Source organism: Festucalex cinctus, chromosome 12 (genome assembly GCF_051991245.1).
Source record: "Festucalex cinctus isolate MCC-2025b chromosome 12, RoL_Fcin_1.0, whole genome shotgun sequence".
Classification (NCBI taxonomy): Eukaryota; Metazoa; Chordata; class Actinopteri; order Syngnathiformes; family Syngnathidae; genus Festucalex; species Festucalex cinctus.
This window is the reverse complement of record NC_135422.1, coordinates 20103627-20120118: the sequence shown is the minus strand read 5'-3', so window position 1 is coordinate 20120118 and position 16492 is coordinate 20103627. Positions and strand designations below refer to the sequence as shown.

The following is a 16492-nucleotide window of genomic DNA, read 5'->3' as shown; positions in this document are numbered from 1 at the left end:
TAATTTATTTTCCTTTTGCAATGTTACACAAAAAAATTGTGTCAGAGTTTATCAAATGAATGACATGTTGCATAAAAACAGTGTTTAAGAAAGACACAAATTTGTTAACAGAAAGTTAAGAATGTATTTGTTAAAAAATAAAAATAAAATAAAAAATACACAAAAGTAGTCCGGGTGAAGAAGACACCAGTTTTAATATTGTGTTTCAGTGATGGTACAAAAAAACAAATTTCTCTTTGAAAAAACAGCAGTTTATGTTTTGAGTAGTTTTATCCTAGATTATCGTGGATTTATTACCTGAGCAATATATTGATAATGACGGTATCGTCATATCGTGAGATCGTTATTGTGAGCCTTGTATCACATATGTAATCATATCGTGGATGTACCCTCAGGTTCCCACCCCTATTGACAGGTAGCTTCATTTGATCTATTTATTTTTAATTTATGAATACACTGCTGAATGATTTTTATTTATTTATTTTGCACAAGGAAACGAACAAAATCAGATTTGTAAACCATTGGGCTGGGGGAAAAAAAAACATACAAACTTGAAAACTAGGTCGACTGAAAATGTCTGCCTCCAAGCGTCCATGTTTCTACACAGCCTTTTTTTTTTTTTTTTTTTTTTTTTGCTGTCGCACGCCGCACGCAGTGCACAGGAAGTTATTGAGCTCAGACGTGAGCTCACAGTATAACTAAGAGGCAACTCTGCTCCACTCGTTTACTCGTTGAAACCTTGTCTGTAAGTGACTTTTAGACACGATTACAAGATATTATAATGATGTATGTGTGAACTAAATGAGTGTTTGTGTGCCTTTAATGGTCATCGCGAGCGTGCTAATGCTAATCGCGATGGCTAGCTAACATTTAGCATAGGCTACTTTTGTCGGCATTTAATAATAGCGCCTCTGTACAGAGAATAAGATAATGAGTATTTATATTCACTCAATTTAATTCACATTCAACCTTAGCAGATTAAAAACTGATTTCACGGGGGTAGCTGTGAATTTGAGATCAGCACAGCTTTTGAGGAGAAGACCCGAGAGCTTAGGTGGTGAGTCATTTTTATTACGAGAGAAAAAAAAAAGTTTCGGCACTTCATACACAAACAATATGTACATCATACTAAAGATATGGCATGAACAGAATATGTGTTGTGGTATGTTAATAGAATTTGCACGTCACAATTGTCAGCAAAGATGTCAAGTTCATAACGCCATATGAAAAAGGCAACGGCGTTCAATTTTGCCATCAAAAGCTCTTCTGCAGTCTTGTTCTTGTTCTAGGGTTTGCAAAAAATAAAATAAAAAAAAATCTATCTATCTATATATATATATATATATATATATATATATATATATATATATATATATATATATATATATATATATATTTACTTGCATTAAAAGTCACTGTTGTGACAAACAAGAAAAGAAAAAAACAAAACAAGAAACACCAGCATGGCCAATGGTTGTTCCAGTTCCAGATGGCAGCAAGGCAAAATTCTGATGCGGATCCGTCCACAAAATTTTACGGTAGCGCCTTTTGTGTCCATCGTAAAATGTCATCCGAAAGCCAAAATGTCCAGAACTTTTTGTGGTTTTAGCATAGCGAATAAAAGCGATGTTTTTTTGTTGTTTTGTTTTTTTCCGAGATGCACGATAATGCTATTTGCAACCAATACCGATAAACCAATCATTTAGAAGTGCCAATGTCGATAACCGATATTGTTTGCAAAATTAATTTGAATACAAATATACTTTGGAGTCCTACTATAAGTCTAACTTGTATAAATACATTGGAACATTGTATAAACTTTACACAATGTTTCAACATCATGTTTATCTGTATGTCAAATTGATAATTGCCGATAATTATCGGCAGATTTCTCTATTATGTCGTTTATCTGTATGACATCAAATTGGTCGATAATTGCCGATAATTGTCCTATTTTTTTCCCTTATTTTTTTTTTTTTTTTTTAGCGTCAGTCAGGGTAGCGTGGCCATGCGCCGGCGCTCCTAGTCCTCGCCGTGGTTGTAGAGGGCGTTCTCGTCATTGTCGGGGTCTTTGCGGTGGGCGGGGGGCACCAGGTGTGGGGGCAGCCGGGCGGGCAGCTCGTAGCCCTCCAGCTTGACCTTGATGAGGTGCTGGGCCAGCGCAAACTCCTGGTCGTCCAGGCTGCCGTCCTGGTCGCAGTCGGCCAGCTTCCAGATCTTGCCCAGCACAGTGTTGGGCAGCCGCGAGTTCATCATCTCCTTCTTGGCGTTGACGCCGCTCACCTTGCCGTTGACGGGCATGAGTGTGTAGAAGATCTCGTCGTAGCGGTGCTTGTCGCGGTTCACGATCCACTCGTCGGCAGCGTCGGCGCCGGCGCTCACGCCCTCGCCGTAGCCGCGGCCGAAGGGACCACCGTCCTGGGCGCCCTCGAAGGCGCCGCCCGACACCATGGCCGGCGGTGCCTTGGACTCCTCCTCGCGGATCATTGCCATCAGTCCGGCGATCTTGGATGACAGCATCTTGTCCACTGACTCGATCAGCTTCGTCTTCAGCGACGGGAACTTGCTGAAGTCGTAGTGCTGCAGCATGTCCTGCAAACGGAGAAGAGAAGAACGCAAAACGTCAATACGGACGCCAAATGGATAATGCTAATGCTAATTTGATCGAGCACAATCAAAATCTGGCTGTCGGGCAAGGTTGTTTTAGTCAACTAAATGAACCAAAAAAGTCCACTCCAAAAAAAATAAAAATTCACTCAAAAAAATGTTTTTGCCCCCCGTAAAAAACACATTTTACTCCAAAAAAAAAAAAACAAAAAAAACAATTTCACTCCAACAAAAGCAATATCACTCTTAAAAATTTCACTAAAAAAAAAAAAGCAATCTCACTCAAAAAAATTCACTCAAAAAACAATCACTTCAAAAAAGCAATATCGCTAAAAAAAAAAAAAAAAAAACTTTCACCCCCCCCCAAAAAGGTTACAAAAAATTCACTCCAAAAAAACTAAAAATTCACTCAAAAAAAAAACTTTCACTCCAGAAAAAGCAATATCGCTCCAAAAAAAATCACTCCAAAAAAACCTAAAAATTCACTCCAAAAAAACAAAAACAAAAGAATCTCACTCCAAAAAAAGCAATATTGCTCCAAAAAAAATCACTCCAAAAAAATTTCACTCCAAAAAAAGCAGTGTCACTCCAAAAAAATGCAATACCACTAAAACACTTTCACTCCCCCCAAAAAAACAATTTCAATTAAAAAGTCACTCCCCAAAAAAAAACAATTTTACCAATTTTACTGCATTGGAGAGGGATTGGTGGCAGCGTTTTTTTTTTTAAAGCAATAGTGTGGAAGATGATGGGGTTACCTGCATCTTGGTGACATTGGGGAAGTCCCCCGGACTGATGTGGTGCTCCCGCTGCAGGATGCAGTAGATCTCCGGCAGCCTCGCAATCAGCTCCTCCTTCTTCTTGTCGCGCCCGAACAGCGACGGCATCTCCTTCTTCAGGTAGCTGATGATGTACGCGTGCACCTGCAAGAACACACAGTCGCCCGGCGTCAATGCCGGTCAAAGTTTATCTCCTGGCCGGGAGGCGGTGGCGGCCGGGCGGCGCCGGCAGGAATGTCCTGGCGGTACGGAAGGAAGGAAGGAAGGAGGAAGGAAGCGCTTCATCATCCAACGGGACGCAAATAGAAACGGAGGAGGCCAATCACGCGGGCCGTCCTCGCGTTCGCTCACCGGCAGACGAAAAACAGGAACGCCGCTGATAACGCGTCGGCTCACCCCGCGGTTGTTTTTGCGCGGATAAAACCGCATAGCGCGCATTCCACAAACATTTGCCAAGGTCGACCGCTTCATGCCACGTGTGGGGGAGGACACACCAGTTGGGCGTAAACACCCTGGAAAGTCAAGTTAGAGATTTTTTGTTTTTCAAAATTATATCACCCGTTTCACCCAGCAGTAAAAAGTTTATATTTTGTCCATAATTAATGTGGTAACTTCATTGTTCATGTTCAATTAATAATTGATGAAATAAATATTAATAATTAAATTTAATAATTAAATTAGTTTTTAAATGAATTCAATGAATAATTTAATTAATAATTAATTAAAGGGATACTTGACTCCATTGACCCATTTTCAGCAGTAAAAAGTTAATATTTTGTTCATAATTAATGTGGTAACTTCATTATTTTTCTTGTACAATGAATGCCTTTAAAAAGTTATTTTTCGACTGCTGATGGCATCACCTGTGCTGAGGAAGTAGCTAACGACCAATCGTGGCTCAGTTTACTGACCAAACCTAGAAAACAGGTGAGCCATGATTGGCCGTTAGCACAGGCGATGTCATCATCAGTCAACAGCAAGTGGAAAAATTTGTTTTTAAAGGTATTAATTGTACATGAAAGATAATGAAGTTACCACATTAATTATAGACAAAATATTCACTTTTCGCTGCTGAAAATTGCTCAATGAATCAAATGTCCCTTCAAATTAAATTAATTTCTTAAAAAAGTAATTCCCACTTTGACCTTAATGGCGGAAATCGGGTAAAGACCGACAACTATGTAGTATTGAGTTGTAGAAATATAGCATAAGGTTGTTTTTGTCCATTTTTCGTCTTCTGTGGCTTGGAGTGCGACACAAGTCCCAACTAAGCCATTTCATTCAAGCTGAGCGCCGTCATTGGCAATTGCAACATGCCCCAAAAATGCATCTCCAATTCACATCAAATTTAGAGCGTGTCATTGTCAGGTGTGAGTACGAGCACAAAAAAACAGGATGATGTTGTTGGACGTAAGTACATGCATACCACAGAGAGAAAGGTGAAAATGCCAGGAGTGCAATTATTATTATTTTTTTACTCCAACTTGACAGCAAGTGTGTGGCCTGGGACTTTGGACGGGCTTTGTCGCATTAGAGCGCCTCGTCGTAAGTTAGACATAGAAGGCGGGAGCAAGAAACAACACTAACTTGCTCAAAATTTTCAAGTTAAGACTTGGAAGTTCGTCCCGCATCATCACGTCATTTCCCGTCTCACCTTGGCCAGCCTGGCCCTCTTGATGAGGTCATTGAGTTTCCGGAGCGCCGCGTTCCTCGGAAGACTCTGGATGTCACGGAACAGGTCCTGCGACTCCGCCTCAAAGAGACGTCTGCGGGCGAGACAAGAGAACAGCGTTAATTTTCTGATTGGTCGCGCGACGGACATGCCGGATGGGAACGGGACCTGCTCTCCGTGTTCTGCAGGGGTTTGGCCCAAAAGGAACCCAGATAAACACGCACCACCTCCGGGGTGTTGATCACTTTTCCTAGCGACCACATGAGGGCGCCGTACACACGCATCAGCTGCTGCGTGTCCACCTGCGACACAACACGACCAGGTGAGGGAGGCTGGGAGAAGGCGTTAAGGGGGACAATCCTAACTCTGACCTGGTCGGCCTTATTGAGGACCACCCGGATCTTGTCATCTTGTCCTTTGAGGGCTCGGATGGCCTCGGAGAACTCGTCCGAGATGTCCAGTTTGTGAGCATCGAACAGCAGGATGATCCTGTCCACGCGCTCACCAAACCAACGCAGGACCTCGGCAAAGTCGTAACCTGCGCACAAAAGTACAAGGAACGTTTACTTCTACGTACTTGTACTTCCGGAAACTGAAAGGTAACAATCAGTTCAGTACTGGAGACCACACTCCAAAAGGTTCCTGGAGCTCCTCAAAGTGCAAGTCCTTCATTTGATTCATCATGAGGGCTACATTACAGATCAATAGACAAAATCCACAGTGGCGTAGCTTCATCACTTGGTAGCAGTGATTGTCACTACAACCTCATTCCATATGTCCCTCACTTCGTCCCCACTTAACCCCGGGATTTACACCAGTTGCGTGTGCGGTGCGGCTGCGGTGCGTCTTGACTGCGTGCTCTGGACGCGTCAAATTTTTGGCCAACTCACACCGGCTCCGCACAGCTGCGGTCCGGCAGCTCCGTCGCCGACCACTTCCCGCCGTGTCTCGCGTGACCGCGCGCGATCATGTGGCATGAAAAACAACGACAAACACACAGAAAGTCTGTGCTCAACAGAGAAGCAGAAAGAGAGGCGGACTTTTATTATTTTGTGGCTTTCCACCTCCAATATAAACCTCTCCTCATCCATGTTCCCTGGTGTCTAAACCGTGAATGAGCACCTCACACGTTAACTCCAGGCCCGGCTACGCCCACATCACGTTTGCTAACATGCTTGCGAAATAGGAGCTGGTGAGTGTTTTATTTTGAAAGGTAACCGGAAATTTATTTTGAAACTGCGTCTGTCTTCCTGTCCCGCTCGATGTGTTTTGTGCTAGCTTGCCATTTGCCGGAGGCCGACTGATGGGGCATCCGGCAAAAATAGAAAATAGGTCTATCCTTGCGGAAGGGCTGCAGCACGCCGCAGCTGAGACGTAGTCGACACGTAACGCACACGCAAGCGGTGTAAACTGCACCATTCGAATGAATGAAATCTAATTGGTTGCGTCGCCGGAACGCACCGCAGCCGCAACCGGTGTGAGTCCCGGGTAACAGTTAACCCTCTCCGACATTCCCCTATATTGTCCCCTAAACACCACCCGCACATGCTTCACTTGGCCCACTGTACACCTCTTCACGTCCCTTAAACAACTCCAAATTTGTCCCCGAAACGCCTCCATCACATCCCTGCCTTATCCCCCTGAACACATCCTTCACATGTCCCTTAAACAACTTCCCGACCTGTCCCAAAACACCTCCCCCACTTCCCTCAGTTTGCCCCCTGTACACCTCTTCATATGTCCCTTAAACAACTCCCTGACATGTCCCCTATATTCTCCCATAAACACCTCCACCGTGGCCCTCCCTTGTCCCACTGAACACCTTCACATGTCTCTTAAACAATTCTCCAACATGTCCCTTAAACACCTCCCCCACATCCCTGTTTGCCCACTGTACACCAAACCCCCCACTTCCCTTACTTTGTCCCCCTGTACACCTCTACCTGTCCCTTAAACAACTCCCCAAGTTGTCCCCAAAACATCTCCACCACGTCCCTCCCTTGTCTCCTGAAAACCTCATTCACATCAGTTAACCACCCCGACTTGTCCCCTACATTGTCCGCAAAACACTTCGCCCACGTCCCTCAGCTTGCCCCCGTAGACCTCTTGACACCTCCTCGACTTGTTCCCTACATTGTCCCCTAAACAACTCCCCCACATCCCTCCCTTGTCCTGCTGAAGACCTCATTCACCTCAGTTAAACACCATCCCATTGATTATCCTATCGATTATTCCATCTTTTTTTTTTTAACCCACTATGGTTGAACATGAGCTGAATTGAGTGGCGATAACTGCTATATCCCCTATATTGTCCTCTTAACACCTCTCTATGTCTCCATGATTTCCCCCATGTCCCTCCCTTGCATGCAACTTAGTTTGTCCCTTAACAACCCAATCTTGTCCTCCAGTTCGCTTGGCTCCAATAAATTACCGCCCAACTAAATTTAGACAAGAGTTTCCCGACGACGTAAACATTCCTAGTTGAGGATGTAAAGTTCCCGCAGTTGGGTGAGGGCGGTAGGCGCAAAACATTTGTCTGTCCCGGCCTTTGTTTCAACGTCTCTTCTTCATCAATAAATGATGTCGGCGTGACAAAGACGACGCCCTCTGGTGTCAGTTTTCCATCTGTGGCTTTCAAGTGTGTGCGCGCGTGTCGATTGCAGGATGCGGGCTAGGTGATGACCTCACAGGTTCCAGTTCCCCTTTTACAGGAAATGCCTTCTGTCCAACAAATCTTGCTTCCTCTTTCCAGTGTTGTGAAACAAAATCATGTGGCAACTGTCAACTTGTGTGCTGGCTCAAGGAAAAAAAAAAAAAAAGGAAAAAAAAACGCACACACAGCAAGTGCACCCGCCCATTCATTCAAGACAGCATGTTTGTCGCTATGGAAACACATCCTGATGCCGGTCAGGATGCGGAGGCGGAGCTTAGGGCGGGCGGAGTGGCGACATGAGACGCGTGACTCAAATGTCAAGAAGCGGTTGAAACGTGTGATGTCATCACTCGGATGAAAGTCATGTGACTCCAGTCGCAGATTTTTGGACTTTGTTTCACATTCATATTCACACAATACACAAGCTGTGACATGAATGACATCACTGTATGCGTGTGCGTGTGTAATTCAGCTGACCGCTGCTAAATGTTTCCAGATGACAGAAAAACGACAACACCCCCCAAGCCCCTCCCCATTACTCCACCCGCCCTGCTGAGGCCTTGAACTGGTGATGTCATCAAGCCCAGAGAGCAGCTTGTAGCTTTTTTTTTTTTTTTTTTTGCAGACGCACGCAGTGGACAGGAAGTTATTGAGCTAATGCAGGCAGCTGGAATCGTTTACTCAACTCTTACTGAAGCATCGTCTGTGACTTCTACGACATTATTGCGTGTGTAATGTAGATATGATGCATGTGTCGACTAAATGGTAGTTAGTGTTTGTTTACTTTAAATGTTAATCACCGGTAGCACTAATTCTAATCGTGTTTGCAAACCATTTAGCAAAGGCTAATTGTGTTGGTATTTAATAATACTCATGCCAGGGAAGATAATAAATAAATAGTAGCTAGCTATCATTCAACCCATTGTCAAAATAATGATGTATATATGAACTCAATGGTGGCTAGTGTTTGTTTACCTTAAAATGTAATCAGTAGCGCTGATGCTAATCACAATTCCTAACCATTTAGCATAGGCTAATTGTGTTGGTGTTTAATAATACTTATGCCCAGAAGATGATAAATAAATAGTAGCTAGCTATAATTCAACTCATGTCGGAGTAATGTGTTAATGAACTAAATGGTGGCTAGTGTTTGTTTAGCTTAAATGTCATCAGTAGGGCTAATGCTAATCGTGATTGCTGACCATTTAGCATAGGTTAATTTTGATGGTGTTTAATAATACTCATGCCCAGAAGATAATAAATAAATTAGGATCTAGCTATAATTCTACTCATGTCGAAATAATGATGTATATATGAACTAAATGTCGCTAGTGTTTGTTTACTTTAAATGTAATCAGTAGCGCTAATGCTAATGGTGTTTGCTAACCATTTAGTATAGGCTAATTTTGATGGTGTTTAATTATTAAATACTTGTGCACAAAAGATAATAAATAGCAGTTATAGCCACTCAATTCAGCTCATGTTCAACAATAGTTGGTTAGAAAAAAAACAAACAAACAAACAAAAAAAAAACGATGGAATATTCTATAGGATAATCAATTTGAAAAACATTTGATAGTGACAGACCTATCATAGCACAAGTAATTTTTTCCCCAAGCTGCTGGCTATGATGCCCTCCAATTACCTAACTACAAGCTGCCATGTTGCTACATGGAAGCAGACATTAAGCCTTATTGTCTTAAAAACAACGGAAAAAAAAAAATAGAAAGAAACCCAAATTTTATACAGGCAAACAAGATGAACGTCATGACGTCATTAGCGTGAAAGGCGCGGTCAACTAGATGTCACTCACGCACCTCTGCTGATGCGCTGTTTCTCTCCAGACAGGATTCCCGGCGTGTCGATGATGCTGATGCTTTGTAGGACCTGATTGGGCATCTGAGAGCAGATAAACCTGAACGCACAAGCAGATCAATTGGAAGTTTGCTAAGCTTAGCTTCGTTAGCTTGTCATTAACTCATCGTGTCGAACTTGTCTTGAGCATAGTTAGATACCCGAGAGTAAATCTGAAAGTACCTGTGTTAGCTTTAGCATTAGCACTTGAGTTAAAACTGCGTATGATACACAATTTAGACAAAAGAGAACACACTAAAGTTCTTGATTTATTTTTTATTTTTTTTAGCTTGACTGCTTTAGATTACCAGAATGTCAGTTTGTAAATGGGTGACAATTTTGTTTATTTAGTACTTGTCATGTACTATAAAATACATAAAAATAATTTATTTTTAAATAAAACTCATAATACACTGATTAAAGAAATGACTCACAAATGGCTAAAATGTTGAAAAAGAATGTATATGTTGAAAAAAATAATTCTCACTCTTATCTGCAGTTAATTTAGAATTACTAAAACAATTGCTAATGCTATAAAAAAAAAACAAATATTTCCATGTTACATTTTGGTTTGTAAATCAATTATCAAATTATATTACTTATTTAATAAGATAAATGAATGACAACTGGATAGCAATCTTTCTAAATAAATAAATACATGCTATATATGTGTAAACACTAGTAGGATTTGCCTTTTTTTTTTTCCTTAAATTGGTACATTATTCTTTAAATATTTTACGATATATATATATATATATATATATATATATATATATATATATATATATATATATATATATATATATATATATATATATATATATATAGATAGATAGATAGATATATGGATGTATACTGTATATATTTACTGTGTATTGAATGTGTTTTATTATGAGTCTCATGAATAAGATTGATTATGTTGGCAAAAAAATGTGGATATTTTCTCTCTTTTTTTATAATTGTCTAATTCTGTTTTTATTTTTGTAAATGCTATACAACATTCGGGGCCACTTTATTATTATTATTATTATTATTATTATTATTATTATTATTATTATTATTATTATAGAATGGAGTGGACCATATGTGGTCCCCGCACATCTTTCTGCTATAGCATTTATTGCATTCATTCCTTATAGAATTCCCAGGGTGTCCCCCGCCTGCTGCCCAGAGCCAGCTGAGATGGGCGCCAGCAGCCCCCGCGACCCTTGTGAGGAATAAGCGGTCAAGAAAATGGATGGATGGATAGAATTCCATTGATATGAAGTTCAGTTATACGCCTGCAGGGGGAGCACTCGAGTGCGCAGACCGAAAGCCAAAATGGAGCCAACACTCGGTCAACTCACTTGGGGCCATAAATCGCATGACGGGTGATTGGCTGGAAAAAAAACAAGTGCTGTGCCGCCGCGTGTGACGCACAAACACTTCCCCCATGAAACAATAACTACAATGGCTTATTGTGGCAGGGGGGCCCTTTGTGGCACAAGATGGTCGCCAGGACCGCTTCCTCGGACAAATATTTCTGGACGCAGGAAACGCGGCTCGGATGTGACCCGTCAAAATATTTGAAAGGTTAGAATGCGCTCGTGGCGAGAAGAGAAGCCACACGCTGATGATGTCAGCAAATGTCACATGACCAAACATCAAATTGTATTGCAAAATAAGTCGATATTTCAAATGTATTGGCAAGGAGACCGTTTCTTTTAACCGGGTAATCAGATCTCAATGGCTAATTGTTTTGGTTGTTACCTGTTGAGGAAAGAGTTTCCAAAGGCGTTGAGCTTCCTGAAGGGCTTCTTGGGGTCCACCACCAGCGCGTTGCCGGGAACGACGCCCTCGCTGTCGCCGTACATGACGGCGATGAAGCCGTCCGTGGTGGGCTCGGGTCCGATCCGCATGCCCGGGAAGTCCTGCTCCAGGAGATACCTGCCGCCACACAAAGCTTCCCATCAACTCAAGGACGTTCCCGATGCGACCGAGACGGTTCTTACTTCTCAGGAACAGCAATAAGGTTTCCGGGTCAATTTGACCCAGGCTATATTTGATGATTGAAAAATGCATCCCAAGAAAGATTTGTTTTAACCACTTTCAAAAAAGTATTCATTTGTATTTTTCAATGTTCATGGGTCAATTTGACCCGGACTATGTTTAATTGTTCCAAAAGCAAACTGATAATGAATGATAGCTCATGATTAACAGTTTTCAATGCAAATATGTCAAAATGAACCATTTTAATTGCATGATGATAAAGTTTCATTGTAAAAATGACTCATTTTAAAATGGGTCAATTTGACCCAGGCTATATTCCAAAAGCATTCCAATCGACATTAACATTTAATTGAAAATATGTCAAAGTGAACCGTTTGAATTGAGAAGTTTCATAGCAAAAAAAACCTATCCATTTGTAGTTTTCAATGTTGAAATGGGTCATTTTGACCCGGGCTGTTTAATATTCCAAAACCATTCCAATCAACATTAACATTTAATTTAAAATATGTAAAAATGAATCATTTGAATTGAAAAGTTTCATAGCAAAAAAAAAACCCTCTTCATTTGTAGTTTTCAATGTTAAAATGGGTCAATTTGACCCGGGCTACGTTTAATGTTCCAAAAGCATTCCGATACGCATTTAACTTTTAATTGAAAATGTCAACATGAACAATTGTAATTGTCATTATACTGTTATTATATTAAGGATGTTTTAGATTCCAAAACTATAAACATTGTTAGCTTATTAGTAACCGTTTTCATTGCAAGTACGTCGTTAAATGAAATTTAACCATTTCTTTTCATCTGTTGGTGGAAATGATGGGTCAGTTTGACCCGGTATATGTTCAATGTTCCTCGCGAATATCTCTCTTGTCTGTTGCTGCCAAGTTTGATAGCGCAAAGCTAACATGTTATCTTAACTTGAAAGCGGGTCATTTTGACCCACAAGAAAAGTGGAGGGCTAAGCAACAGATTGAACAACTTGGAAACTGACAATTTTTTTGACACTGGAGGTCAGCTGAAAAGCAGCCAAACTGGACGCTAACTGCCTAGCAGCTAACACGCTAACAGTAAACGAAGTGTGTCGTGTTCGGCGCTGTGAGTGACGTCGACATGCCGAGTCCCGTTTGTTGGAATGATTCCTAAGTTCCAATCCTTCTGGTTCCCATGATTCACGGCATTCCTCGCTCGCAACAAACAGGGTGGGGTCGACATAGTGTTATGTGCACGCGAGCACACACATTGCAACAGCAGCTTGGCTTTCTCGGCAGCTTGCAGTTGTAGATTGGTTGCCAAAAAATGCATCAGACGCGCACAGATGACATTCCTCCGCTTAGTCGGCAAAAAATAAAAAAAATAAAAAATAAAACATTTCACTTTCTGTGTCCCATTTCAGCCACAAATTGCACTCAAGTCAGAGAAAGAAAAAAAAAAGTTCAATGTCAAGTTGTATGATCAATCTCTCGTTCAACGCGCGGTTGTCAAATTTAAAGAGATATTACGGGCAAAAATCCATGTATGTATATATTAGAGGGGTGTCACGCCGCCACCGGCGTGACGGCCCATGCTTTTATTTTCATAGTCATGTTTCCTGATTTATTTTGATATTCTGATTCCCACCCATCACCCCAGGTCACTTGCCCTTCCTGCCGCTCCCTAATTACCGGTTCCCTCCCATGATTATCACCACCTGTCACCAATCAACCCAGACAATAAAAGCCACCTGCATTCTCCTCTCAGTGCCCAAGTGTCACATCTCAGTGCATGGAAGTGTCCTCCCAGTCCTCGTACCGCAGTCCTTGTTTGATGCCTAGCCTAGCCTAGCCTAGCCTAGCCTAGCCTAGCCTAGCCTAGCCTAGCCTAGCCTAGCCTAGCCTAGCCTAGCCTAGCCTAGCCTAGCCTAGCCTTGTCTTGCGCCTTTAGTTTGCCCTGGTTTTCCTCCCTTGTGGAGCGCCTTTTGTTGTCCCTGTTTTTGAGTGCCCTTTTTTGTATCTCCAGTTTGGACCTCTTTTTGTTCAGCCTTTTTTCCCTCCTTGAGAGGCGATTTGAGTTTCGTGCAATTAAAGCTGCAGTCTTGTTGGCCAACTTACACTCTGCGTCTGAGTCCTACCTCCTCTCGTCGTGTCAAGGGGTGGGTAATATTCCGGGAAGAAAACTTGCAAATTTGCCACTTTATAGTGTCAGATTTGCGAGAAAGAAAAAAAAAAAAAAACTCAGAAACTTATGAGAAATACACATAACGTACTATTTTGATGTCCGTGCTAATACGTTACAGTTGGGTTTTCAAATAAGGAAACAGTCATTAACTCTTTGACTCGCAGCCATTTTGAGTCAAGCAACCCCCTTCGCTCCCGGCTGTTTAACTGGATTTGGACTGATTTTGCAAGGCCCATGGAATATTTTATTTTTATTTTTTTTTGCTGTAAAAACATGGAACATAAAAAATAAAATTTGAATAAAATAATATTTCATAATAAGAACAATTCTAAATATAAATACATGTGTAAACGTTAGGGGTGTGCCAAAAAAATCGATTCATAAAAGAATCGAGATTCTCACTTATTAATCGAATCAAATCGATATTAACATCCAAAAATCGATTTTATTTAAATTAGAAATGAAGAAGAAGGGGAAAAGGCAGTTGTAGCCCTCGTGCTGTTTTTGTGGAAAAATGCACTTACAATACAAAATTAATAAATGTTTAAACAAAAAAAGAAAAGACACTTTAATGTCTCTATTTGTCATTTTGTCTTGCAAAGCAGACTGGAGTAGATCATGACAATTTTTTGCATATCTGTAAATTGAAGCAGAAATCATTTGTCAATCAAATAATTTTGAATCGAAAATCGATTCTGAATCGAATCGTAGACCCAAAAATCGTAATCGAATCGAATTGTGAGACAGTCAAAGATTGCCAGCCCTAGTAAACGTATATATATGAAATAATAAAAATAATGATGATAATACAAATAAATGATATAATAATACTAATAATAAAAAAACTAAGCTGATGAGTCTTCTTCACCTGAAGACTTCCATTTACCCGCCACTCTTATGAGGAGCTCCCCCTAGTGACCCGCCAAGTAATTGCTCAATAAGTCATGAACAATGGAACTGTTATAGTGGCCGTATATTAACTATAAATATCACAATACTTGCGTAGACGTATCGATAATTATCAGGAGATAAAGTATCAGAATTGATCGCGATATTGATATATCGGCACACTCATAGTCTTCATATTTTTAAATGCTTAAACATGATCTTGTTGTGTACTAAAAAAAATTACATGTTTGAATAATCGTGATTTCAATTATTGCCAAAATAATCGGGATTATTATTAATTTTTTTTCCATAATCGAACAGCCGACCTCCGTTCCGATGCGACGCTGCCTTGCAGGTTATTTTCATTCAACTGTTGTCAGTTTTTGCAGAATTGATTTGCATGCTGCTCTTTTCACGTTTGGTCATGAAGTGAGGTTAAATGCTGGCTTAGCTGCGTCAAAGTGAACGTGTTCTTCATGTTTTATAATAGAAAGAATTTTCATGTCAGTACATGTACACGGATCACAACAAGCCACACGTTAGCGTCACACAAAAGGTACAATCAGCCCCCCAAACGGAGAACTGTTTACAAAGCTATGGAGGGGCACAGAGAAACCATGTGAAGAAAAGCACCCTCTGATCCACACTGAGTGATGACGGCCCATGGCCACAGGGGGCGCTCCATCCACATTTGACTGTGGTCAGCGCTGGACTGGCACACACACAAAAAAAGAAAAAAATCGACCAGTCCTTCATAACACATAGTTCTGCCATTGATATTGACTGATATTGGTTTAGTTTGCTGTCTCCGCTCTAAAAACAGTTGGGTCAAAAATAACCCTACTATGGGTCAAAAATGGACAAAAAAAAATGTCTTTTAGTGTAAAACAATTCATAAATATTGGTCAGATCCTTTACTTGGGTCAAAAAAAGGGGTCATTTTGTATAAAACAACCCAGAAAGTTGGGCCAAATTGACCCAGAAAGTGGATTGGTCCATTTTTGATCCATCATTGGATTACTTTGACCCAACTGTAATTTTTAGAGTGTACAGTGTTCCCTCGCTACAACGCGGTTCACTTTTCGCGGCCTCACTGTATAGCGGATTTTTTTTAGTGCAATTTTGCATTCTTTTTTTTTTTTTTCTTTACAGTAACGTACCCATTTTATAAAATTGATGGTTTGAACATTGTGAATGTTTAAAGGGATACTTCACTTATTTAGCCCATTATAGCAATAAAAAGTTAATATTTTGTCTATAATTAATTTGATACTTTCATTATTTTTCACGTACAAATAGTACCTTTAAAAACATTTTGCAAGGGCTCAAGTAACCAATCACAGCTCACCTGTTTTCTAGGTTTGGTCATGTGACATTCACAAGCTGAGCTGTGATTGGTTACCTGAGCCCTTGTGATGTCATTTTCAGTCGACAGCAAGTTGCAACATGTGTTTTTAAAGGTACAAATTGTACATGAAAAATAATGAAAATATAAAATTTATTATAGGCAAAATATTGTTTGACTGCCAAAAATGGCTAAATAAGTAAAGCATCCCTTTAAACATGAGAGAAATGTGAGAAAACATAAATGCCTCGATGAGAAAAGTGTATAAACTGTGTGGTGTTTTTTTTGTTTTGTTTTTTTCAGTGTTTTAAAACATTTATAATAAATGTAAAACATAAAGCTAACTACTTAGCGGATTTAATTTATTGGTGGTATTTTTTTGGAACCTAACCCCACCAGAAAACCAGGGAACACTGTATGTTCAAAATGGATTTTGTCTCTTGGGGCGAAATGGAGGAAATTTGACATTTTTAAATGATTTGTTTAGAAATTATTTTCCTTTTAGATTCATTCAGTTTACAATGTCTCGTTATAAAGTGTGTAACGTG

The 16492-nt window shown here is 40.5% G+C and overlaps 1 protein-coding gene across 1 annotated transcript in view; it reads right to left on the bottom strand.

Annotated features, from left to right (window-relative positions):
- Window positions 1-1050: 1050 nt before the first annotated feature.
- ehd4 (EH-domain containing 4) overlaps window positions 1051-16492 on the bottom strand; it is a 16461-nt gene continuing 1019 nt past the window's right edge. The window contains exons 2-8 of the mRNA XM_077540049.1: window positions 11315-11491; window positions 9529-9626; window positions 5430-5596; window positions 5227-5360; window positions 5041-5152; window positions 3366-3530; window positions 1051-2592 (exon numbers count right to left, since the gene is read on the bottom strand). Of these exons, the coding sequence (XP_077396175.1) occupies window positions 2023-2592; window positions 3366-3530; window positions 5041-5152; window positions 5227-5360; window positions 5430-5596; window positions 9529-9626; window positions 11315-11491 (1423 nt within the window). The 3' untranslated portion in view covers window positions 1051-2022. The remainder of the gene's footprint in view (window positions 2593-3365; window positions 3531-5040; window positions 5153-5226; window positions 5361-5429; window positions 5597-9528; window positions 9627-11314; window positions 11492-16492) is intronic.